This window comes from Mytilus californianus, unplaced genomic scaffold (assembly GCF_021869535.1).
Source record: "Mytilus californianus isolate M0D057914Y unplaced genomic scaffold, xbMytCali1.0.p SCAF_9, whole genome shotgun sequence".
NCBI classification, from domain to species: domain Eukaryota; kingdom Metazoa; phylum Mollusca; class Bivalvia; order Mytilida; family Mytilidae; genus Mytilus; species Mytilus californianus.
This window is the reverse complement of record NW_026262745.1, coordinates 62,123,876-62,149,670: the sequence shown is the minus strand read 5'-3', so window position 1 is coordinate 62,149,670 and position 25,795 is coordinate 62,123,876. Positions and strand designations below refer to the sequence as shown.

The 25,795-nt window shown below is 32.4% G+C and overlaps 1 protein-coding gene across 4 annotated transcripts in view; it reads left to right on the top strand.

The window, feature by feature from the left end:
• Positions 1-25,795, top strand: part of LOC127716162 (sushi, von Willebrand factor type A, EGF and pentraxin domain-containing protein 1-like) — a 112,299-nt gene that overhangs the window by 74,041 nt on the left and 12,463 nt on the right. For 3 of the 4 annotated variants that reach the window (XM_052222278.1, XM_052222279.1, XM_052222280.1), the window contains 11 exons: positions 5,159-5,375; positions 6,507-6,616; positions 7,838-7,972; positions 9,026-9,091; positions 12,387-12,560; positions 13,589-13,768; positions 17,616-17,832; positions 18,962-19,071; positions 20,267-20,401; positions 21,455-21,520; positions 24,799-24,972. In XM_052222278.1, the coding sequence (XP_052078238.1) occupies positions 5,159-5,375; positions 6,507-6,616; positions 7,838-7,972; positions 9,026-9,091; positions 12,387-12,560; positions 13,589-13,768; positions 17,616-17,832; positions 18,962-19,071; positions 20,267-20,401; positions 21,455-21,520; positions 24,799-24,972 (1,584 nt within the window). The remainder of the gene's footprint in view (positions 1-5,158; positions 5,376-6,506; positions 6,617-7,837; positions 7,973-9,025; positions 9,092-12,386; positions 12,561-13,588; positions 13,769-17,615; positions 17,833-18,961; positions 19,072-20,266; positions 20,402-21,454; positions 21,521-24,798; positions 24,973-25,795) is intronic. The other variant, XM_052222277.1, reaches the window with a different exon arrangement.

The window sequence follows — 25,795 nt, the reverse complement described above, 5'->3', positions numbered from 1 at the left end:
TTGTCATGGTCTAGACGATTTGTTTCAATGAATCGCTGTGTCACACATATTTTCATCTTGAGAAAAACTTTGCCTTTCATAACATGTGACAATTTATATTAAACAATTTAACATAAAATAGAAATTTTTCTTTCGTCTTTACTACAAAAATAGTAAAACAATTTTCTTTTTAGATCAAATATAAACCATATTTGGGGGCTGTTTGTGTGTTTAGTTCTGTGTGAATAAAGGCAAGTTTAAAAAAGATAGGCTATAATGGCAATTTTCCAAGTAATTATTTTGCTTGCACAAGGTAAAACACAGAAAACTAAACACTGAGCACTACGAACTCAAATAAAAACAGGGCTTAAAATCGGGTGTTCCGAATTGGAAATATTGCTGCATCACTCATGTTACCTGTCCTGTTGCTGATGACAAGTCAAAACTTATTGATAATTTACATTCGATGATGTTATTTTGAATAAAGAACAAATATATTCTGTTCACCAACTGTTTGATTTTTACCGTCAAATAAAACAAATAATGTACGATAAGGGAGATACCATTAGGATTTAACGCCACTTCGACGTTACTGTGCAGTAAAACATTTAAACAAAGGCAATAAAACGGTCTTTTTCAACATTGATTTAGATTTTTTTAAGACAAATAGAAGAACTCGCTTGCAAGTGACCATATTTAGTTAAGATGGGAAATAAACATATGATAATATAGCTCTTGCTGAAGTGGTTCCTGGCTTGATTTCGGATAGCCACATAGAAGGTTACGAGATAAGGTTTTTTGTCAGGTCTCAAACCTTTCCGTTCTTTTTGTATTGTTTAATTGGTGTACAATACTGACAGACAAGTTCTGCATGTCTTTATTTCCAATTTATAACTGTAGTTTGACCCAATTTTTCATCAGCCTTTACATTTTGTTAATCAAGTATGCCTAATAATCTACATCGAGTGTGATCAGGCCACTGATTTAAAAGTCACTCTTGTGTAAATTTCTTTGACCTCACTTAATAGCAATCGTATTCAGCTAGATGGTCATTGACAGTTTAGATAATTGAATATAAACATCTCATCTTGAACAGAATAAGTTTTATATTGTCATACTTCAAAACATTTACATGCATGCATAATTTAACATAAGGTATGATTTATTAAATCTCTGTAGTAAATAAATTGCTTATTAAAATATTTGATATTTATATTTATCTTGAATTCATTTTTTATACATGTTAACCATTGAACTGTCATAAACAACTTTAAAAACGTGTGTCATGTAATTTTATAGATAAAAATAAGTGTTTGTGTTGTGCGCTGTTTCCAATTTGTGATATACTGTTTGGAGAATAATTCAGGACAATGCAATGATATTTGAAAAATAGTGAGAAATTATTCTTTATAAATGTGTAAAGTGAAAATGGAGACACTAAATGAGAATTTTTACACCGCCCTTCTTTCAGTGATTATATGTTTAATGTATTCATCAACGTCAGGTAATATTACATAAGATTTTCGAATTTCATCTTGTATAGTTAACACTGATTGCAATCAAACTTTCGACTTTCACATTAATTTGATCAAATTTAAGGGGGGAAGGGGGGCAGAACTATAGTCATTTTTCTCAAAATAAAAATTCATTTTCACCGGAAATTGCTATAAACTCATCATAGATACCAGTAGAACAATTGTATACGCTTGACACGCGTTTCGTCAACAAAAGACTAACCAGTGACGCTCGAATCCAAAAAGTTACCAAGGCCTGAATAAAGTTCGAAGTTGAAGACCATTGAGGACCCAAAATTCCGAAAGGTTTTGCCAATTATAGCTAAGTAATCTATTCCTGGGGAAGAAAATCCTTAGTATTTCGAAAAAGAAATTTAATGTCATCGTATTCCTTTCGCACATAAAGTTCTTTACCGTTTTCATGATTTTATAAAAATATATTTTCTGCATTTTATGTGGTCGAATATTCATTTTCATCCTATCTTAGGGAGCTACCATTTGATTTTTATGGGGGCTAAGATGAAAAATTTTGTCCTGCATTTTTATTTTTTTTAGTTGTAATCTCTGTCATGCCTTTTTATTTTTCACTCTATTTGGTCCTGCCTATTTTTTATTAGTTTATCCTGACATTTTTTACATAAATTGTCATCCTGCCATTTTGCCAAGTTGCTCATCCTGCCTTTTTTTTTACTCAAAACTCCTGTTCTGCCTTTTTTCAAATTTATATTATTTTCAATTCCCCCCCCCCCCCCCCCCCCCCCATAAAAATCAACTGGTAGCTCCCTTAAGCATTTTTATTTTTCTTTCAGTTCTTGCTAGATCAGGATATTAATTTATAAAATTGTACTCCCCCTCCATCAGATAATTAAATTTTGTTCATCTGATCATATGTGGAAGAAGCACACAAAAAGTCATGTATATGCGCTGCTATAGGTATAAAATAAAAGACTGGCCAACAGTTTAAGTATTCATATAGACAAATTGAATAAAATGTGTGAGTTTGATGTTGAATTTGAGAGTTTTCCCATGTTGCCCGCAAAACCAACCATTTAACTGTTGTAGCGTGTAATATGAGTGTTTTATAATTTGTACACATACGTTAAGACGGTTTGACGCGACGTTAACACTGCTTGATATTTCATTTTTCTATTAAAATGGAGAATGGAAATGGGGAATGTGTCAAAGAGACAACAACCCGACCAAAGAGCAAAAAAAAAAACAGCCGAAGGCCACCAATGGGTCTTCAACACAGCGAGAAAATCTTGCACCCGGAGGCGGGCTTAAGCTGGCCCCTACACAGAAATATGTACTAGTTCAGTGAAAACGGATGTAATACTAAACCCCAAAACATATAGATGAACTCAAATTAAAAATTGGGACAGGCGCAAAAATGCGGCGGTGTTAAACATGTTTTGTGATATCTCAACCCTCCCCACTATACCTCTAGCCAATGTAAAAAAAAAACACACAGCAATACGCACAGTAAAACTCAGTTTAAAAAAAGTCCGATTCCGATGTCAGAATAGATAACAAAAGAAACTAAGCAAAATGACAATGATACATAAATCAACAATTATTTTAAGTTGTTAAAAGTCACAATCTTTGGACAAAGCGGCATAACTCAGTTCTTAACAGGCTTTGTGATTTTTACTACTTTGGTTGTTGTGCTCTTTGACCGAGCACAGGTAACCAGATAAAAAAATGAAACAAAAATGAGAAAGTGGATGCATTTATTATATTTAAAGCAACCGTAAACAAAGGGTATAATACAATTTGAATAGTCATTTTGTATGTTTATTGCAGATGGGAATTAATCAAAACACATTTGCAATTTAGTTTTGAAAGTGAGAAAATCTAGTTGATATGTCTAAACATATTTTACAGTCCACAAACATTAAGAGCAAAATGACCCTGAGACGCCGGAATGAGGTTATACGTTCCGAACAATGGAAAATATCATCAGTCATCTGTGAAAGAAATTTACGTTTATCACACCAGTCATAATCGTGTTTGTAAAACTTTCAATATCACTAAAACACACCCGCGAAATCGCTAAATAATTATGATTCAGAAATTTATTTATAAGTAATAACATAAGGCATATTCTTACAAATTCATCAAATTATCAAGTATTATTAGATAAATATGTTATCAATTTCAAAAAAGACACATGGTTTAAGCCACACCTCCGATTACATATATGGCAACATACGAATATGCATAAGAAAAGAAAATATATTAATGCAAATAAAATTCCGATAGTGAAATCCAACAACAAAATAAAAGAAATATGAAAAACAAATAAACAAAAAATAAGGTTCCATTTCCATTCCCAAAATAACAAAATAACACACGAAATAGGATTAACGGAAATAAAATCAATAGGAAAAATATGAAAAGGGAGAATAGTACGGATACACGTATCTACAGATTTTCTTCCAAACTGTATAGTAATATTCATCTTAAACTCATGGCTGACAACTTTCTGTAAAGCAGTAGAGCAAAATGTGTTTCTATATGCATTTTGTATATAAAGGAACAATTCGTATATTTCCATTGTATCGGGTTGGTTATTTTTTTAAAATCAATTTTGCTGAAAGAATATTAAATTGGCCAAAAAGTTTGAAAATCCAAAACATTTTACATTCAGCAAAGCCAAAAGGACGTCTAGTTTTTCGCACGAGAAAAAGTCAAGATTTGACAATATTTCAAACCAAAGTCATCTCTTAGGTTTACTATGTAGTATTGATTGGTCGTTATTTCTAGCCAATCAAACCCGGGAAACAGGTACCAAATTAGTGACTTAAAAACCAGCTAGGCCAGTTTGTTACTGTGTTTATATTATTTATAAAAAGATGAAGGTTTACCTTTAACATAGCAACAAGCTAAACTTTTATTCATGAAGTACACTATCCAATAGAACACCTGTAATCAGGTATTGGCACTAGAAGGTTCCGCTCTCTAATCATTTCAGCACGCGAAGAAAAGTATAATCATGCGTACTGATTGATTTATCTACTTTTTTTTTATACCCGTGCTTGATGTCGTAATGTTTATTAATTATTTGGTATAGAAAACGTGACATAAATATAAGACAATTTGTAAGTCTCAATTGTCTAGAGAACCTTATAGAAGTTAAAGTTCATCCCTTCTTTTCCCGTATTATGATACATATACAGGCAATATAAATAAAAGGAGTGAGTTAGATATCGACGAGACAGTAACTTACATTGTGACGGGTGCTGAGTATGGAGCAGGATCTGCTTACCATTCTGAAACACCTGTGATCACATTGATTGCTGGGAGGTTCGTGTTGCTCAGTCTTTAGTTTTCTATGTCATGTTTGTTGTGTTTTGTATACTGTTGTTTGTATTTGGTCTTTATAGTTTTAGTTAATTTTCGACTTATGAGTTTGAATGTCCCTTTGGTATCTCTCGCCTCTCTTTGACATGGCGTTTTAATTTTATATTAGACTTATGAGTTTGAATTTCCCTTTAATATCTTTCGCCTCCCTATTACATATATGCATATAACAAAAAAAAACAACATACAGCCTTTAATTGTAGTTGACATCAAGTCTGGTCCCTTTCAGCGATCACGTGATCTACTATTGTCCAAAGTGTTTAAATTTTATATGGTCCAATCTCTACATTCTGTATTTTCAGATGCCGCTTGTTCTTTGCCTGAAGAACTGCAGGGAACATTGTGGGAATATAATTACACAAAAGTTTCAGACAAATCAGAACAATCAACAACTCTCAACATCGCAACTACAACGATGCAAACTTCCATCAGTTTAGACATTTATGGGACAAAAATAGACCGTTGGACTTGCATCAATAGTTTAAACATCTCTAACGCGCATGATGTTGTGGTTTTCAAGTAACAAATAATTTAGGATTAATTTTAGTGAATAACCTTTTTCTACAAGAATGTATAAAAAAATTGGGTTGTGGTATATACGTCAATGAGACAGCAACCCAACGACAAAAACAAACAATGTACAACCAAATGACAACATACACGTCAATGACTATATAAATGTATATAAATAGAATGCGTTGTGTATGTCCAAAATTTTTATCGATTTGAGCGCTTTTATTGTAATAGTTCCGGATCCGGAAAAGTAGTACTATTTTAATATAATTTGAAAAAAGATAATAATAAAAAAAAATGAATGCTTTAGAAATAAACGTATTCAAATAGTTATCAATGACACGATCCAGTTATCAATTTTTGGAGAATAAAATGCAGTTGGTTTCAACACAAAGTAAGTTTCGTAAGCGGATTAATATGTTAAAGACGTGGGAAAAAAACGAAGTAAAATGTCTTCCCCTCTGTTCTATTATCTTATGAATATTCTTATTTAAACACTTGTGTCAAAGGTCATGGAACATTGTAAGCTAATTTAAATTGTTATAACGAAGGAACGTTTGACAAAATAATAAAAAAAAACATCGCTTAGATATTTGCCAAATTACTCGCATCAGCCCACAGTGAATAATTACTATTCGATTGGTTTATTCCACTTACTGCACGATTAAAATGCATCATCACGAAAATGTGCCATCGTTCAACTCATGCAAAATTAGATTGAATGTCAAGGTTATCACGAAAATAGAAAATGAGCATGTTTTGTCCTGGATTTTGCGAAATTAAGCACTGCGAAAATAAACATCTTCACATTATAAGATATTTATCAACTTAAACGCATCTTGTAAATAGTCAAATAGGCCCAATTAAATAATGGAGACAAATCGACTTAAAGAAAGAAGAAGATAGTATTACTGAGTAAAAATGGACCCAAAGACAAGGAATAAAACATATTATCTAAAATATAAAACTATACATAAAAACTTCATTTTATAGATATTAAGATCATTCGTAATTTCTTTTTGCAAAGTTTTTGATTAAAATGGAAACTCTTCTCGTAAGCAATTACTATAAAGACCAGTTGTTACATATCTATATGAAGGCAATTCCTACATGTTTAGTTTGTATGGTATATTTCAGAAGTGACAAAAGTTTTATTAGTGAAATTTTCGGAGCAATCAGATGGCTTTACCTTTGTATGAAATTAACAAAAGTATCCGCTGATTTATTTTACTTTTATCTTTTGTCAGGTATGTGCATTTCTAAATATATATATCAATTAAAAGAAAACATTGAAACAAATTCGACAAACAAAAGGAAATAAAGTCGAGTGCAGACAACTTGTTATATGTAAAGTGCACACAATCCAAGACAATGTTATTTGATGACACCCATACACACAGGTGCCACCGGAATCAAGTGGTATCGACAGCAAAAATACATGGTACACGTATAGAATTACCTATATGCAAATGCGACAGTTATCAATTACATGTATTGTATGCATTAATTATTAGATCTTTTTAATGTATTTTAAGAATATTTTTTTTCATAAAACTTGTATTTGAAAATAATATTCGGCCATACATAATACTGGCAAGAAAACATGTTATAAATAATTAGTATTATATATTTGTTTTACTCAAATTAAAAACTGTTTTTCACTTTTCAACATGTTCAATGAGTTATTGTTTGTGCTTAAGTATTCTGAATATTCGTTGTCATCTATTTCAGTGTGTCGGCGTTTTATGTAAATTCCTTTAAAAATTATTCATGCATACACATTTAAAGTATTAGATCTGAGAATCCAGGACAGACTTTGTTCCTGGGTGTTTCGCAAACGTCAGTCAATCAATTAGATAAATACAATTACACAGAACTGGATATGGAAAGAGAACAAAATAATTATACATTTTATAATGAGCAAATTTCTAGAAATCAGTATGTACACAAATATAATTTATTATAGAAAACGATAATATAAAAAAAAAGATTCCGTAAATTCTATCTGTATACAACAGCCACATGGTGCTTTCAGGTGATGTTATGTGTAGCAATAAAACGCAACATATATCAGTGAACATACCTACCATGAGAACGTTACATGTACACAATGCGTAGGAATATTCAAAATGAAGCCTTCAATACAAATTCATCATTTGCTGTTGTAACAATCTGATTGTACTTCACTGGTGCAGATTAAAGACCATTTGTTCATGGCACAGCAATTTAAATAAAAACGATTGTATACTATTCAACAGAGAGCATAATCAGTATAAACATAACAATAAACAATAAAAAAAAACATCATGCACAGTAGAATAGGAACACTAACTTAGAAAGAGAAAGAGAAAAGGAGACATGTAGAAAAAGTGCAAAACGAGTAAAATGTCTCCTTTCCTGAGCTCTAAAAACTGCTCGATTATATGAATGTGTTCTTGTTTTATTGTACTAACGTTTTTCAATTCAAGATGTTTTCATTGGTGTTGATCCGAACGAAAGAGTGTTTGCGCCAGAATATGGTACTCCAAATGATAACGAACCAACGTGTAGCACCTTCTGTCAATACACAGGCTCCCCGAAAATACGCACATTGAGAAGACAAGGTAATATATTTTCTAATGGTTGTTTTGCGAATTCTTTTCCTGCTTTTGAAAGTAGGGAAATTATGTTCCTAGTCAGTACGTCCTTCCGTATGTCTAAACGGTATGATCTAAGGTAATTTATCATGAAGTTGTGGTCAGATCAACTTTACACTTTTTACTAATAATTTGAAATAATGTTTTAAATATATATAGAAATAGAATTCAATCCGAAGTTATCAATGTCAAAAGTTGTTAAAAGCAAATAGATAAATTTGTAAAATGAAACGTGTAAATTGTATTTTTGGATTTTAAAAATCGATTACAAGATTTAATCATCGTCGATCCGTCTTTTTTTTTAAATATGTCGGTTTTCATTTAATATATTGTAATAATTGTTATGATTTTAAAATCTGTACTTTATAAATTTCATGCTTCCGAGGCGCTTTTCTGAATTAACTTTCATCAGGAACGCTTAGAGCCGAATATTTAAAAGCGTTTTCCTAAATTGACCACCAAAAAAAAAATGCACATCATATTCGATACTGGCAGTTTACCTGTTGCATCCCAAAAAGCCAAGAATGTATAAGAACAGAATCAGTTCATTGATTATTAAACATTCATATCAATGAGCAGTATGAAAATGAAGAAGCGTGCACGTGGTATCAATGCCAACGAGACATTTATCCATCAAGGACAAACGGATCAGGATGTTAATAACTATTTGTCACAGCATTCATCAATGGCCAAATTCAATACCGTATAGAAAGTCATAACATGGATTTGCATAACATGATGCAAAACAATTCTAACATATGTGTTAAAATAGAACACAAACAGCCTGGTTTAAGCTGAAAACCTCAAACGGTAAACAAATCAAACAGAGAATGTTGAGACAAAATCTTTGAAGGAAGAGACGACGACCAAAATAACAGATTACATGACTTTAATGTCATTTTTTAGTACTTTTATTTTCTATTATAAAACATCTAACTGTCATGCAACGCTACACGAGTTTCGGACTCCCTTTTCAAATACAACTCAAATAATTGTTATGTATCTTTTATCTTTATTCAGGTACCAATGACGCATTGCCAAATGATGCTTCCTTGTGTGAACCATGTGGCAGTGCCTGTGACGTGGGTATGTTGTTTATTTATTTAATCCTTTTGTAGTGATTGTTGTCTAAAGATCCATAAAAAGAGCCGTTCAAAATTAGGTTTCGTATGCCCTATAATAATGAATTATACTTGTCCGTTGTCTGCATATTTAATTCTAGATTTTAGCATCTTTTTGTCGAGCCTTCGACTTTTGTCGAAAAAGCGAGACATAGCGATCCTACATTCCGTCGGCGTCGTCGTCGTCGTCGGCGGCGTCCACAAATATTCACTCTGTGGTTAAAGTTTTTGAAATTTTAATAACTTTCTTAAACTATCCTGGATTTCTACCAAACTTGGACAGAGGCTTGTTTATGATCATAAGATAGTATCCAGAAGTAAATTTTGTAAAAAGCAAATTCCAGTTTTTCCGTATTTTACTTATAAATGGACATAGTTTTTCTGCCAGTTAACAATACATTCACTCTGTGATTAAAGTTTTTAAAATTTTAATAACTTTCTTAAACTATCCTGGATTTGTACCAAACTTGGACAGAAGCTTGTTTATGATCATAAGATAGTATCCAGAAGTAAATTTTGTAAAACAAAAATCCTGTTTTTCCGTATTTTACTTATAAATGGACTTAGTTTTTCTGCCAGTTAACATTACATTCACTGTGTGGTTAAAGTTTTTAAAATTTAAATAACTTTCTTAAACTATCCAGGAATTTTACAAAACTTAAACAGAAGCTTATTTATGATCAAAACCTAATATCTAGAAGGAAATTTTGTAAAAAATGATTTCCTGTTTTTCTGTATAGTACTTATAAATGGACTTAGTTTTTCTTCCAGTTAACGTTACATTCAGTTTGCAGTTAAAGTTTTTAAAACATTTATTAGATTCATAAACCATCCTGGATTTTTACCAAACTTGGACAGAAGCTTCTTGCAATCAGTATAGTATCTAGAGGAAAAGGTTTAATAATTTTTTCCCCATTTTTGTTGACATAGCGATCCTACATTCCGTTGTCGTCTGAATTAAGGGATAAATCATCAAACAATGTAAAAATTATCTTCTTTATCATTTGTTCATTCAATCAATTTATGTTTCAACTTTTTTTTATAAATCTATAGATTTGATTCCATACTGTATTCATTTTTACAAGCATAAATTTTTTCATACATTTCAAACGTTTTATTTCATTAACTGTAAATCTATTATGTGCATTCCCCTATCACACTGAAAACATAGATAACAGCAAAAGTAGGCGAGACACTAGATTCCGCGGAACCCTTACGAATTTTTCTCATATACATACACTATGCAACAGTAGTCCGAGAGATTTTTAAATTTTAAGACAAAAGAAAATTGCCCTAAAAGATATTTTTGATGCTTTAAATTGTTTTGTTTATATTTTTTGTTCCGACAAATTTTTGAATCATGGTTGAAATTGTCTGCTAATCATACTATTTCTATATACTGGGCAGCTATGTTTAAATAAAAACTTGTGTTGAAATTGATTGCTTTTGTTGAATTAGATTTCGGCAATATGCTTTAAAGCAGCAAAACGTTTTAACTGATCACATTGATCAATAGCTTGTATATTAAGAATGGTTTTTTATTAAAATGGTTGTAATGGTCTGTTTGACTAATTCTAGTGAGAACGCATTGGTGGTCTCTTATAAATGTTCAAGTCTCGAATGATGGAGGTCGTTCATTATATCCTTAGCCTTATCAAAACAAAGGCTTAAGAGTTGAAGTCTTTGCTTATTCGATAATCATGCGTTATTTTCGGTGTTTTTTTTTTGTTTTTTTTTTTAACACACTTGTTTCTCCAGAAGGCTATCCTGTAAACTATTACAGTACTGTATTTTCTTTTTAGTAAATTAATAGACGCTATGAGTTATTAAATCAATCGATTATTCTTTGTATGTATTTAATTTATATGTGCATGTATGTTAAAGAAAACACGTAAATTTTTTCTAAGCTATGTCTTGTTAATACTAAATGATAAATGCAACCCAAACCCTTGCCAGAATAATGGCACTTGTAATGATTTGAAGGACAGCTTTAACTGCACATGTGCTCTTGGATGGCTGAGGGATAATTGTGAAACTACCTATTCGAGAGGTGTCGTGAATCAGATATGGATACTAAAAAATTCCAAAGATCTTGTAGAGTATATACAATCTAAGACTCTTTCATCTTGCAATAGTATTTAAACATTTGACTTTTCTACACTTTACACAAGTATTCCCCTTTCCAAACTAAAAGACAAATTGAAAGAGTTGGTCCTGCGTGGTTATAAAAAACAATGTCAACGTAGAAACAAGTATCTTGTCTTAGGAAGGGATAAATCCTACTTTGTAAAACATCGTTCTGATTCAAAGAAAAAATTCTCTGAAACTGACATTATCAAGATGCTTGCTTTCTTGATTGACAACATATTTGTTACGTTTGGAGGACGTGTTTTTAAACAAACAATCGGCATTACCATAAAAACAAACTGTGCCCCTCTTTTTGCCGACTTGTTCCTTTATTCATATGAGGCTGACTTCATACAGGAACTTCTTAGAAAGAAAGAAAAGAAGTGAGCAGTATCCTTTAACTTTACTTTCCGCTATGTAGACGATGCTCTCTCACTAAATAATTCAAAATTTGGTGACTATGGTGAACGCATTTATCCCATCGAATTTAATATACAGGATACAACAGATACAGTTAAGTCTGCCTCATATCTTGACTTACATCTAGAAATTAACAATGAGGAGGGCCGGTTGAAAATAAAACTTTACGACAAAAAATATGATTTCAGCTTCCCAATTGTGAACTTTCCATTTCTATGTAGCTACATTCCAGCAGCGTCTACATACGGAGTATATATCTCCCAGTTGATACGATATTCCAGGGCTTGTATTTCCTATCATGATTTCCTTGATAGATGGTTGCTGCTTACAAGGAAGCTATTAAACCGAGAGTTCCATTGGGTGAAGTTGAAATCATCCCTTCGTAAGTCTTACGGACGCCATAAAGAGTGGGTTGGCTGTTATTGAATACCCGTTTCACAGATGATAGCGGCTATGTTCCTAATATTGTAACTACAATCCCGTCCCCTTTTCCCGAATGTGACCTATCGAATTAGACTTATTACCGAGTTTGTACTAACATGAGCAACACGACGGGTGCCACATGTGGAGAAGGATATGCTTACCCTTCCGGAGATCTGAGATCTGCACCTGAGATCACCCCAGTTTTTGGTATGGTTCGTGTTGCTCAGTCTTTAGTTTTTTATGCCAGTTTCAATGTCCCTCTGGTATCTTTCGCCTTTCTTCTATTTTAGCGGTGACATGTGACTACCCGGACACAGTGCCTCATACAACGAATGTAACAAGCGGGAACGAACTAGATGATACCATAACGTTGTCTTGTTCTGTAGGATATAACAAAAATTCTGGAGATGCAGTGCTTACTTGTAAATCTGATGGTAATTGGGAAGGATCTCCAATTATCTGTTGTGAGTGTCATATAAATCCAATGAACATAGTACATTTGTCTGTGTGGTTTTAAAAGTTTTTAGAGCAAATACAAAGGTCGTCGCATTGATGTTGCAAGAATTATTCTTACAGTCATTTAAACACAAGACTGGTGTCGGTGTCGATTCCTTAGTCAAATGTATACAGTTAAACACACAAAGGTTTCTAATCGATTATGTGAATCTTTTTGACGATTACAACACATTTACCTATATATAAGAAGATTTATCTTTCTCATGTACTCGCCTGGGCCAAATGTGCTGGTAAAAACCTGTAATATCAGCAACATTGTACAATAAGCAGTAAATGATTGTTTATTTTGTAATATGACATTAGAAACGTAAATTGTAGTCTGCAGGGAATGGGAATTTTCTAGAAGAGACATTCAATGATTTATGAGCTTTTGTGTAATTATATGTGGTACAAATGGACCTTTGATGAGTTTTATTTTTTTTTATTTTTTTTTTTTTGGGGTTTGGGGGGGGGGGGGGGGGGGTGAGGGGGGGGGGGTAAGTACGCAGCAAAACATATGTGATCATTTTTTTACCCGTAGAAAGGCAGAATATTCGGATATACTGTCGTTAATAATGTTTAGCATTGTGTATATAAGAGTAGATACAAGTTTACCATGAAAATAAATCCTTTAAAAACTATTACTACTGAAGTGTAAAGATGTTGTTGACGTAAAGTAATCCAAAATTAAAGCCAAATTATACTTTCAAACTTCTTCTTCACCAGAAGCAAACGTTAGACAAAATTTTTATCAATTTCGTTCTAATTTGTTAGTTAAGTAAGTTAAATTCATGTTGTTTCAATGTTCGCATGACATAAATTCTTGAACTAGCTATTACTGGGAGTTTATCGAAATTGAGAGCAAACTTTTCAACCAAGCAAAGAAAAGATGAAAATATTCTTGGAACTTGGTGAAGAATGCTTTTTATCAAATCGATCTTAATAGTTAGAATAAATGTATTTATTTGATATTAAATAAGTACAATAATCATTGTAGTGCCAGTGACATGTCCGAATCCTTCTGCAGTTGTCTCTGCCACAATATTGGTACAGACTGGTTCAAATTATCTTGACACAATAACATACAAGTGCAACACTGGCTATGAAATATCTTCTGGTAATTTGGTACGGACGTGTAAGGAGGATAAAACCTGGGATGGAAACCCTCCTGTGTGTAGTAAGTTCTCTTATATTAGAAATTTTTTTTGTGATATAAGACATTGATATTCTATATAAGACCACACTTTATTCATTTGTCTCGTTAAATTAAGACTTTTTTGTAAATCAGCATCTAAAATAAGATATTTGAGCTGTAATTCTTGTCTGTGTTTGGCTTTACTTTGGTTCGTTTTTGGTTTTATCAGTCCCTCTTCAATGTTTGTACTTGATTTTGGGCTAAAGAATAGTTTGGTCCCAAGCATCACTGAAGAGACAGTTATTTTTGAAATGCGCATCTGGTGCAATACAATTGATACCCTTTATATGTTATTACTATTTATGGTTAAGTTAGACATATCTGGTTTGTTTATAGAATATCTTTAGAATGTCAAGGAACGTTCTAAACTTAAATAAGTGTAACATTTTATTAATATATATTGATTTGAGGAAATGTTTGCAGAGTATATATTGCAATGTATACTAGTACTTCAGTTAAGAGCATTACCACAAAAAGACGACCATTTATTGTATGGTTTTATACCTTATAAAGCAAAACAAATATCTGAGGACATCACATGTATCAAACATGTATTTGGTCCTGCCTTTTTTGTTTCATTAGTTTATCCTGACATTTTTTACATAAATTGTCATCCTGCCATTTTGCCAAGTTGCTCATCCTGCCTTTTTTTTTTTTACTCAAAACTCCTGACCTGCCGTTTTTCAAATTTCATCCTAGTCATGTATATGCGCTGCTATAGGTATAAAATAAAAGACTGGCCAACAGTTTAAGTATTCATATAGAAAAATTGAATAAAATGTGTGAGTTTGATGTTGAATTTGATAGTTTTCCCATGTTGCCCGCAAAACCAAGCATGTAACTGTTGTAGCGTGTAATATGAGTGTTTTATAATTTGTACACATACGTTAAGACGGTTTGACGCGACGTTAACACTGCTTGATATTTCATTTTTAATTGAAATGGAGAATGGAAATGGGGAATGTGTCAAAGAGACAACAATCCGACCAAAGAGCAAAAAAAAAATAGCCGAAGGCCACCAATGGGTCTTCAACACAGCGAGAAAATCTTGCACCCGGAGGCGGGCTTCACCTGGCCCCTAAACAGAAATATGTACTAGTTCAGTGAAAACGGACGTAATACTAAACTCCAAAACATATAGATGAACTAAAATTATAAATTATACAAGACTAACAAAGGCCAGAGGCTCCTGGCTTGGGACAGGCGCAAAAATGCGGCGGTGTTAAACATGTTTTGTGATATCTCAACCCTCCCCCTATACCTCTAGCCAATTTAAAAAAAACACACACACAGCAATACGCACAGTAAAACTCAGTTTAAAAAAAGTCCGATTCCGATGTCAGAATAGATAACAAAAGAAACTATGCAAAATGACAATGATACATAAATCAACAATTATTTTAAGTTGTTAAAAGTCACAATCTTTGGACAAAGCGGCATAACTCAGTTCTTAACAGGCTTTGTGATTTTTACTACTTTGGTTGTTGTGCTCTTTGACCGAGCACAGGCAACCAGATAAAAAAATGAAACAAAAATGAGAAAGTGGATGCATTTATGATATTTAAAGCAACCGTAAACAAAGGGTATAATACAATTTGAATAGACATTTTGTATGTTTATTGCAGATGGGAATTAATTAAAAACAAATTTGCAATTTAGTTTTGAAAGTGAGAAAATCTAGTTGATATGTCTAAACATACTTTACAGTCCACAAACATTAAGAGCAACATGACCCTGAGAGGCCGGAATGGGGTTATACGTTCCGAACAATGGAAAATATCATCAGTCATGTGTGAAAGAAATTTACGTTTATCACACCAGTCATAATCGTGTTTGTAAAACTTTCAATATCACAAGAACACACCCGCGAAATCGCTAAATAATTATGATTCAGAAATTTATTTATAAGTAATAACATAAGGCATATTCTTACAAATTCATCAAATTATCAAGTATTATTAGATAAATATGTTATCAATTTCAAAAAAGACACATGGTTTAAGCCACACCTCCGATTACACATATGGCAACATACGAATATGCATATGAAAAGATAATATATTAATGCAAATGAAATTCCGATAGTGAAATCCAACAACAAAATAAAAGAAATATGAAAAACAAATAAAACAAAAAGAAGGTTCCATTTCCATTCCAAAAATAACAAAATAACAAAGGAAATAGGATTAACGGAAATAAAATCAATAGGAAAAATATGAAAAGGGAGAATAGTACGGATACACGTATCTACAGATTTTCTTCCAAACTGTATAGTAATATTCATCTTAAACTCGCGGCTGACAACTTTCTGTAAAGCAGTAAAGCAAAATGTGTTTCTATATGCATTTTGTATATAAAGGAACAATTCGTAATTTCCATTGTATCGGGGTGGTTATTTTTTTTAAATCAATTTTGCTGAAAAAATATTAAATTGGCCAAAAAGTTTGAAAATCCAAAACATTGTACATTCAGCAAAGCCAAAAGGACGTCTAGTTTTTCGCACGAGAAAAAGTCAGGATTTGACAATATTTCAAACCAAAGTCATCTCTTAGGTTTACTATGTAGTATTGATTGGTCGTTATTTCCAGCCAATCAAACCCGGGAAACAGGTACCAAATTAGTGACTTAAAAAACCAGCTTGGCCAGTTTGTTACTGTGTTTATATTATTTATAAAAAGATGAAGGTTTACCTTTAACATAACAACAAGCTAAACTTTTATTCATGAAGTACACTATCCAATAGAACACCTGTAAACAGGTATTGGCACTAGAAGGTTCCGCTCTCTAATCATTTCAGCACGCGAAGAAAAGTATAATCATGCGTACTGATTGAGTTATCTACTTTTTTTTACCTCGGGGCGAAAAACAGCTCGGCAAAAGCATTCAAACCTGTTCATTGTAAACCCGTATATTTCATGTATTTTCATCAAGCTTTATTTTGATTTTCCTTTTTTTTTATTTTGCATTGGATTGATTTAGATTTGGCGTATATTCTCCCTCTCCATTTTCCTAATTCATTTTTTTCTAATGCGTAACATATTATTTTTAGTTTATACAGATTTTTATAAGTCAGTTTCGGGAAAAAGAGGTTATTGTCGTCGTTTGTCTTCGTGTTTCTCATAAAGTATTCGTTCATTTTTACTTTCCGCATCCTGTGCATGTTCTAGATAAATTGAGTGTGTTGAAATTCTTGCACCCGTGCTTGATGTCGTAATGTTTATTAATTATTTGGTATAGAAAACGTGACATAAATATAAGACAATTTGTAAGTCTCAATTGTCTAGAGAACCTTATAGAAGTTAAAGTTCATCCCGTCTTTTCCCGTATTATGATACATATTCAGGCAATATAAATAAAAGGAGTGAGTTAGATATCGACGAGACAGTCACTTACATTATGACGGGTGCTGAGTATGGAGCAGGATCTGCTTACCATTCTGAAACACCTGTGATCACCTTGATTGTTGGGAAGTTCGTGTTGCTCAGTCTTTAGTTTTCTATGTCATGTTTGTTGTGTTTTGTATACTGTTGTTTGTATTTGGTCTTTATAATTTTAGTTAATTTTCGACTTATGAGTTTGAATGTCCCTTTGGTATCTCTCGCCTCTCTTTGACATGGCGTTTTAATTTTATATTAGACTTATGAGTTTGAATTTCCCTTTGATATCTTTCGCCTCCCTATTACATATATGCATATAACAAAAAAATACAACATACAGCCTTTAATTGTAGTTGACATCAAGTCTGGTCCTTTTCAGCGATCACGTGATCTACTATTGTCCAAAGTGTTTAAATTTTATATGGTCCAATCTCTACCTTCTGTATTTTCAGATGCCGCTTGTTCTTTGCCTGAAGAACTGCAGGGAACATTGTGGGAATATAATTATACAAAAGTTTCAGACAAATCAGAACAATCAACAACTCTCAACATCGCAACTACAACGATGCAAACTTCCATCAGTTTAGACATTTATGGGACAAAAATAGACCGTTGGACTTGCATCAATAGTTTAAACATCTCTAACGCGCAGGATGTTGTGGTTTTCAAGTAACAAATAATTTAGGATTAATTTTAGTGAATAACCTTTTTCTACAAGAATGTATGAAAAAATTGGGTTGTGGGATATACGTCAATGAGAAGCAACCCAACGACAAAAACAAACAATGTACAACCAAAGGACAACATACACGTCAATGACTATATAAATGTATATAAATAGAATGCGTTGTGTATGTCCAAAATTTTTATCGATTTGAGCGCTTTTATTGTAATAGTTCCGGATCCGGAAAAGTAGTCCTATTTTAATATAATTTGAAAAAAGATAATAATAAAAAAAAATGAATGCTTTAGAAATAAACGTATTCAAATAGTTATCAATGACACGATCCAGTTATCAATTTTTGGAGAATAAAATGCAGTTGGTTTCAACACAAAGTAAGTTTCGTAAGCGGATTAATATGTTAAAGACGTGGGAAAAAAACGAAGTAAAATGTCTTCCCCTCTGTTCTATTATCTTATGAATATTCTTATTTAAACACTTGTGTCAAAGGTCATGGAACATTGTAACCAAATTCAAATTGTTATAACGAAGGAACGTTTGACAAAATAATAAAAAAAAAAACATCGCTTAGATATTTGCCAAATTACTCGCATCAGCCCACAGTGAATAATTACTATTCGATTGGTTTATTCCTCTTACTGCACGATTAAAATGCATCACGAAAATGTGCCATCGTTCAACTCATGCAAAATTAGATTGAATGTCAAGGTTATCACGAAAATAGAAAATGAGCATGTTTTGTCCTGGATTTTGCGAAATTAAACACTGCGAAAATAAACATCTTCACATTATAAGATATTTATCAACTTAAACGCATCTTGTAAATAGTCAAATAGGCCCAATTAAATAATGGAGACAAATCGACTTAAAGAAAGAAGAAGATAGTATTACTGAGTAAAAATGGACCCAAAGACAAGGAATAAAACATATTATCTAAAATATAAAACTATACATAAAAACTTCATTTTATAGATATTAAGATCATTCGTAATTTCTTTTTGCAAAGTTTTTGATTAAAATGGAAACTCTTCTCGTAAGCAATTACTATAAAGACCAGTTGTTATATATCTATATGAAGGCAATTCCTACATGTTTAGTTTGTATGGTATATTTCAGAAGTGACAAAAGTTTTACTAGTGAACTTTACGGAGGAATCAGCTGGCTTTACCTTTGTATGAAATTAACAAAAGTATCCGCCGATTTATTTTACTTTTATCTTTTGTCAGGTATGTGCATTTCTAAATATATATATCAATTAAAAGAAAAAATTGAAACAAATTCGACAAACAAAAGAAAATGAAGTCGAGTGCAGACAACTTGTTAGATGTAAAGTGCACACAATCCAAGACAATGTTATTTGATGACACCCATACACACAGGTGCCACCGGAATCAAGTGGTATCGACAGCAAAAATACATGGTACACGTATAGAATTACCTATATGCAAATGCGACAGTTATCAATTACATGTATTTTATGCATTAATTATTAGATCTTTTTAATGTATTTTAAGAATTTTTTTTTCATAAAACTTGTATTTGAAAATAATATTCGGCCATACATAATACTGGCAAGAAAACATGTTATAAATAATTAGTATTATATATTTGTTTTACTCAAATTAAAAACTGTTTTTCACTTTTCAACATGTTCAATGAGTTATTGTTTGTGCTTGAGTATTCTGAATATTCGTTGTCATCTGTTTCAGTGTGTCGGCGTTTTATGTAAATTCCTTTAAAAATTATTCATGCATACACATTTAAAGTATTAGATCTGAGAATCCAGGACAGACTTTGTTCCTGGGTGTTTCGCAAACGTCAGTCAATCAATTAGATAAATACAATTACACAGAACTGGATATGGAAAGAGAACAAAATAATTATACATTTTATAATGAGCAAATTTCTAGAAATCAGTATGTACACAAATATAATTTATTATAGAAAACGATAATATAAAAAAAAGATTCCGTAAATTCTATCTGTATACAACAGCAACATGGTGCTTTCATGTGATGTTATGTGTAGCAATAAAACGCAACATATATCAGTGAACATACCTACCATGAGAACGTTGCATGTACACAATGCGTTGGAATATTTAAAATGAAGCCATCAATACAAATTCATCATTTGATGTTGTAACAATCTGGTTGTACTTCACTGGTGCAGATTAAAGACCATTTGTTCATGGCACAGCAATTTAGATAAAAACGATTGTATACTATTCAACAGAGAGCATAATTAGTATAAACATAACAATAAACAATAAAAAAAAACATCATGCACAGTAGAATAGGAACACTAAATTAGAAAGAGAAAGAGAGAAGGAGACATGTAGAAAAAGTGCAAAACGAGTAAAAACTGCTCGATTATATGAATGTGTTCTTGTTTTATTGTACTAACGTTTTTCAATTCAAGATGTTTCCATTGGTGTTGATCCGAACGAAAGAGTGTTTGCGCCAGAATATAGTGCTCCAAATGATAACGAACCAACGTGTAGCAATTTCTGTCAATACACAGGCTCCCCGAAAATACGCACATTGAGAAGACAAGGTAATATATTTTCTAATGGTTGTTTTGCGAATTCTTTTCCTGCTTTTAAAAGTAGGGAAATTATGTTCCTAGTCAGTACGTCCTTCCGTATGTCTAAACGTTATGATCTAAGGTAATTTATCATGAAGTTGTGGTCAGATCAGCTTTACACTTTTTACTAATAATTTGAAATAATGTTTTAAATATATATAGAAATAGAATTCAATCCGAAGTTATCAATGTCAAAAGTTGTTAAAAGCAAATAGATAAATTTGTAAAATGAAACGTGTAAATTGTATTTTTGGATTTTAAAAATCGATTACAAGATTTAATCATCGTCGATCCGTCTTTTTTTTTTAAATATGTCGGTTTTCATTTAATATATTGTAATAATTGTTATGATTTTAAAATCTGTACTTTATAAATTTCATGCTTCCGAGGCGCTTTTCTGAATTAACCTTCATCAGGAACGCTTAGAGCCGAATATTTAAAAGCGTTTTCCTAAATTGACCACCAAAAAAAAAATGCACATCATATTCGATACTGGCAGTTTAGCTGTTGCATCCCAAAAAGCCAAGAATGTATAAGAACAGAATCAGTTGATTGATTATTAAACATTCATATCAATGAGCAGTATGAAAATGAAGAAGCGTGCACGTGGTATCAATGCCAACGAGACATTTATCCATCAAGGACAAACGGATCAGAATGTAAATAACTATTTGTCACAGCATTCATCAATGGCCATTTCAATACCGTATAGAAAGTCATAACATGGATTTGCATAACATGATGCAAAACAATTCTAACATATGTGTTAAAATAGAACACAAACAGCCTGGTTTAAGCTGAAAACTTCAAACGGTAAACAAATAAAACAGAGAATGTTGAGACAAAATCTTTGAAGGAAGAGACGGCGACCAAAATAGCAGATTACATGACTGTAATGTCATTTTTTAGTACTTTTATTTTCTATTATAAAACATCTAACTGTCATGCAACGCTACACGAGTTTCGGACTCCCTTTTCAAATACAACATAAATAATTGTTATGTATCTTTTATCTTTATTCAGGCACCAATGACGCATTGCCAAATGATGCTTCCTTGTGTGAACCATGTGGCAGTGCCTGTGACGTGGGTATGTTGTTTATTTATCTAATCCTTTTGTAGTGATTGTTGTCTAAAAATCCATAAAAAGGGCCGTTCAAAATTAGGTTTCGTATGCCCTATAATAATGAATTATACTTGTCCGTTGTCTGCATATTTAGTTATAGATTTTAGCGTCTTTTTGTCGAGCCTTCGACTTTTGTCGAAAAAGCGAGACATAGCGATACTACATTCCGTCGGCGTCGTCGTCGTCGTCGGCGGCGTCCACAAATATTCACTCTGAGGTTAAAGTTTTTGAAATTTTAATAACTTTCTTAAACTATCCTGGATTTCTACCAAACTTGGACAGAGGCTTGTTTATGATCATAAGATAGTATCCAGAAGTAAATTTTGTAAAAAGCAAATTCCAGTTTTTCCGTATTTTACTTATAAATGGACATAGTTTTTCTGCCAGTTAACATTACATTCACTCTGTGATTAAAGTTTTTAAAATTTTAATAACTTTCTTAAACTATCCTGGATTTGTACCAAACTTGGACAGAAGCTTGTTTATGATCATAAGATAGTATCCAGAAGTAAATTTTGTAAAACAAAAATCCTGTTTTTCCGTATTTTACTTATAAATGGACTTAGTTTTTCTGCTAGTTAACATTACATTCACTCTGTGGTTAAAGTTTTTAAAATTTAAATAACTTTCTTACACTATCCAGGAATTTTACAAAACTTAAACAGAAGCTTGTTTATGATCAAAAGCTAGTATCTAGAAGGACATTTTGTAAACATTGATTTCCTGTTTTTCCGTATATTACTTATAAATGGACTTAGTTTTTCTTCCAGTTAACGTTGCATACAGTCTGCAGTTAAAGTTTTTAAAACATTTATTAGATTCATAAACCATCCTGGATTTTTACCAAACTTGGACAGAAGCTTCTTACAATCAGTATAGTATCTAGAGGAAAAGTTTTAATAATTTTTTCCCCATTTTTGTTGACATAGCGATCCTACATTCCGTTGTCGTCTGAATTAAGGGATAAATCATCAAACAATGTAAAAATTATCTTCTTTATCATTTGTTCATTCAATCAATTTATGTTTCACCTTTTTTTTATAAATCTATAGATTTGATTCCATACTGTATTCATTTTTACAAGCATAACTATTTTTCATACATTTCAAACGTTTTATTTCATTAACTGTAAATCTATTATGTGCATTCCCCTATAACACTGAAAACATAAATAACAGCAAAAGTAGGCGAGACACTAGATTCCGCGAAACCCTTACTAATTTTTCTCATAAACATACACTATGCAACAGTAGTCCGAGAGATTTTTAAATTTTAAGACAAAAGAAAATTGCCCTAAAAGACATTTTTGATGCTTTAAATTGTTTGGTTTATATTGTTTGTTCCGACAAATTTTTGAATCATGGTTGAAATTGTCTGCTAATCATACTATTTCTTTATACTGGGCAGCTATGTTTAAATAAAAACTTGTGTTGAAATTGATTGCCTTTGTTGAATTAGCTTTCGGCAATATGCTTTAAAGCAGCAAAACGTTTTAACTGATCACATTGATCAATAGCTTGTATATTAAGAATGGTTTTTTATTAAAATGGTTTTAATGGTCTGTTTGACTAATTCTAGTGAGAACGCATTGGTGGTCTCTTATAAATGTTCAAGTCTCGAATGATGGAGGTCGTTCATTATATCCTTAGCCTTATCAAACCAAAGGCTTAAGAGTTGAAGTCTTTGTTTATTTGATAATCATGCGTTATTTTCGGTGTTTTTTTTTTTTGTTTTTTTAACACACTGATTTCTCCAGAAGGCTATCCTGTAAACTATTACAGTACTGTATTTTCTTTTTAGTAAATTAATAGACGCTATGAGTTATTAACTCAATCGATTATTCTTTGGATGTATTTAATTTATATGTGCATGTATGTTAAAGAAAACACGTAAATTTTCTCTAAGCTATGTCTTGTTAATACTAAATGATAAATGCAACCCAAACCCTTGCCAGAACAATGGCACTTGTAATGATTTGACGGACAGCTTTAACTGCACATGTGCTCTTGGATGGCTGAGGGATAATTGTGAAACTACCTATTCTAGAGGTGGCGTGAATCAGATATGAATACTAAAAAATTCCAAAGATCTTTTAGAGTATACACAATCTAAGACTCTTTCATCTTGCAATAGTATTTAAACATTTGACTTTTCTACACTTTACACAAGTATTCCCCTTTCCAAACTAAAAGACAAATTGAAAGAGTTGGTCCTGCGTGGTTATAAAAAAAAAGGTCAACGTAGAAACAAGTATCTTGTCTTAGGGAGGGATAAATCCTACTTTGTAAAACATCGTTCTGATTCAAAGAAAAATTCTCTGAAACTGACATTATCAAGATGCTTGCTTTCTTGATTGACAACATATTTGTTACGTTTGGAGGACGTGTTTTTAAACAAACAATCGGCATTACCATAGGAACAAACTGTGCTCCTCTTTTTGCCGACTTGTTCCTTTATTCATATGAGGCTGACTTCATACAGGAACTTCTTAGAAAGAAAGAAAAGAAGTGAGCAGTATTCTTTAACTTTACTTTCCGCTATGTAGACGATGTTCTCTCACTAAATAATTCAAAATTTGGTGACTATGAACGCATCTATCCCATCGAATTTAATATAAAGGATACAACAGATACAGTTACGTCTGCCTCATATCTTGACTTACATCTAGAAATTAACAATGAGGAGGGCCGGTTGAAAATAAAACTTTACGACAAAAAATATGATTTCAGCTTCCCAATTGTGAACTTTCCATTTATATGTAGCTACATTCCAGCAGCGCCTACATACGGAGTATATATCTCCCAGTTGATACGATATTCCAGGGCTTGTATTTCCTATCATGATTTCCTTGATAGATGGTTGCTGCTTACAAGGAAGCTATTAAACCGAGAGTTCCAATTGGTGAAGTTGAAATCATCCCTTCGTAAGTCTTACGGACGCCATAGAGAGTGGGTTGGCCGTTATTGAATACCTGTTTCACAGATGATAGCAGCTATGTTCCTAATGTTGTAACTACAATCCCGTCCCCTTTTCCCGAATGTGACCTATCGAATTAGACTTATTACCGAGTTTGTACTAACATGAGCAACACGACGGGTGCCACATGTGGAGAAGGATATGCTTACCCTTCCGGAGCACCTGAGATCACCCCAGTTTTTGGTGTGGTTCGTGTTGCTCAGTCTTTAGTTTTTTATGCCAGTTTCAATGTCCCTCTGGTATCTTTCGCCTCTCTTCTATTTTAGCGGTGACATGTGACTACCCGGACACAGTGCCCCATACAACGAATGTAACAAGCGGGAACGGACTAGATGATACCATAACGTTGTCTTGTTCTGTAGGATATAACAAAAATTCTGGAGATGCAGTGCTTACTTGTAAATCTGATGGTAATTGGGAAGGATCTCCAATTATCTGTTGTGAGTGTCATATTAATCCAATGAACATAGTACATTTGTCTGTGTGGTTTTAAAAGTTTTTAGAGCAAATACAAAGGTCGTCGCATTGATGTTGCAAGAATTATTCTTACGGTCATTTAAACACAAGACTGTTTCTAATCGATTATGTGAATCTTTTTTGACGATTACAACACATTTACCTATATATAAGAAGATTTATCTTTCTCATGTACTCCCCTGGGCCAAATGTGCTGGTAAAAACCTGTAATATCAGCAACATTGTACAATAGCAGTAAATGATTGTTTATTTTGTAATATGACATTAGAAACGTAAATTGTAGTCTGCAGGGAATGGGAATTTTCTAGAAGAGACATTCAATGATTTATGAGCTTTTTTGTAATTATATGTGGTACAAATGGACCTTTGATGAGTTTTATTTTTTTATTTTTTTTTTTCGGGGGGGGGGGGGGGGTGAGGGGGGGGGGGGTTAGTACGCAGCAAAACATACGTGATCATTTTTTTACGCGTAGAAAAGCAGAATATTCGGATATACTGTCGTTAATAATGTTTAGCATTGTGTATATAAGAGTAGATACAAGTTTACCATGAAAATAAATCCTTTAAAAACTATTACTACTTAAGTGTAAAGATGTTGTTGACGTAAAGTAATCCAAAATTAAAGCCAAATTATATTTTCAAACTTCTTCTTCACCAGAAGCAAACGTTAGACAAAATTTTTATCAATTTCGTTATAATTTGTTAGTTAAGTAAGTTAAATTCATGTTGTTTCAATGTTCGCATGACATAAATTCTTGAACTAGCTATTACTGGGAGTTTATCGAA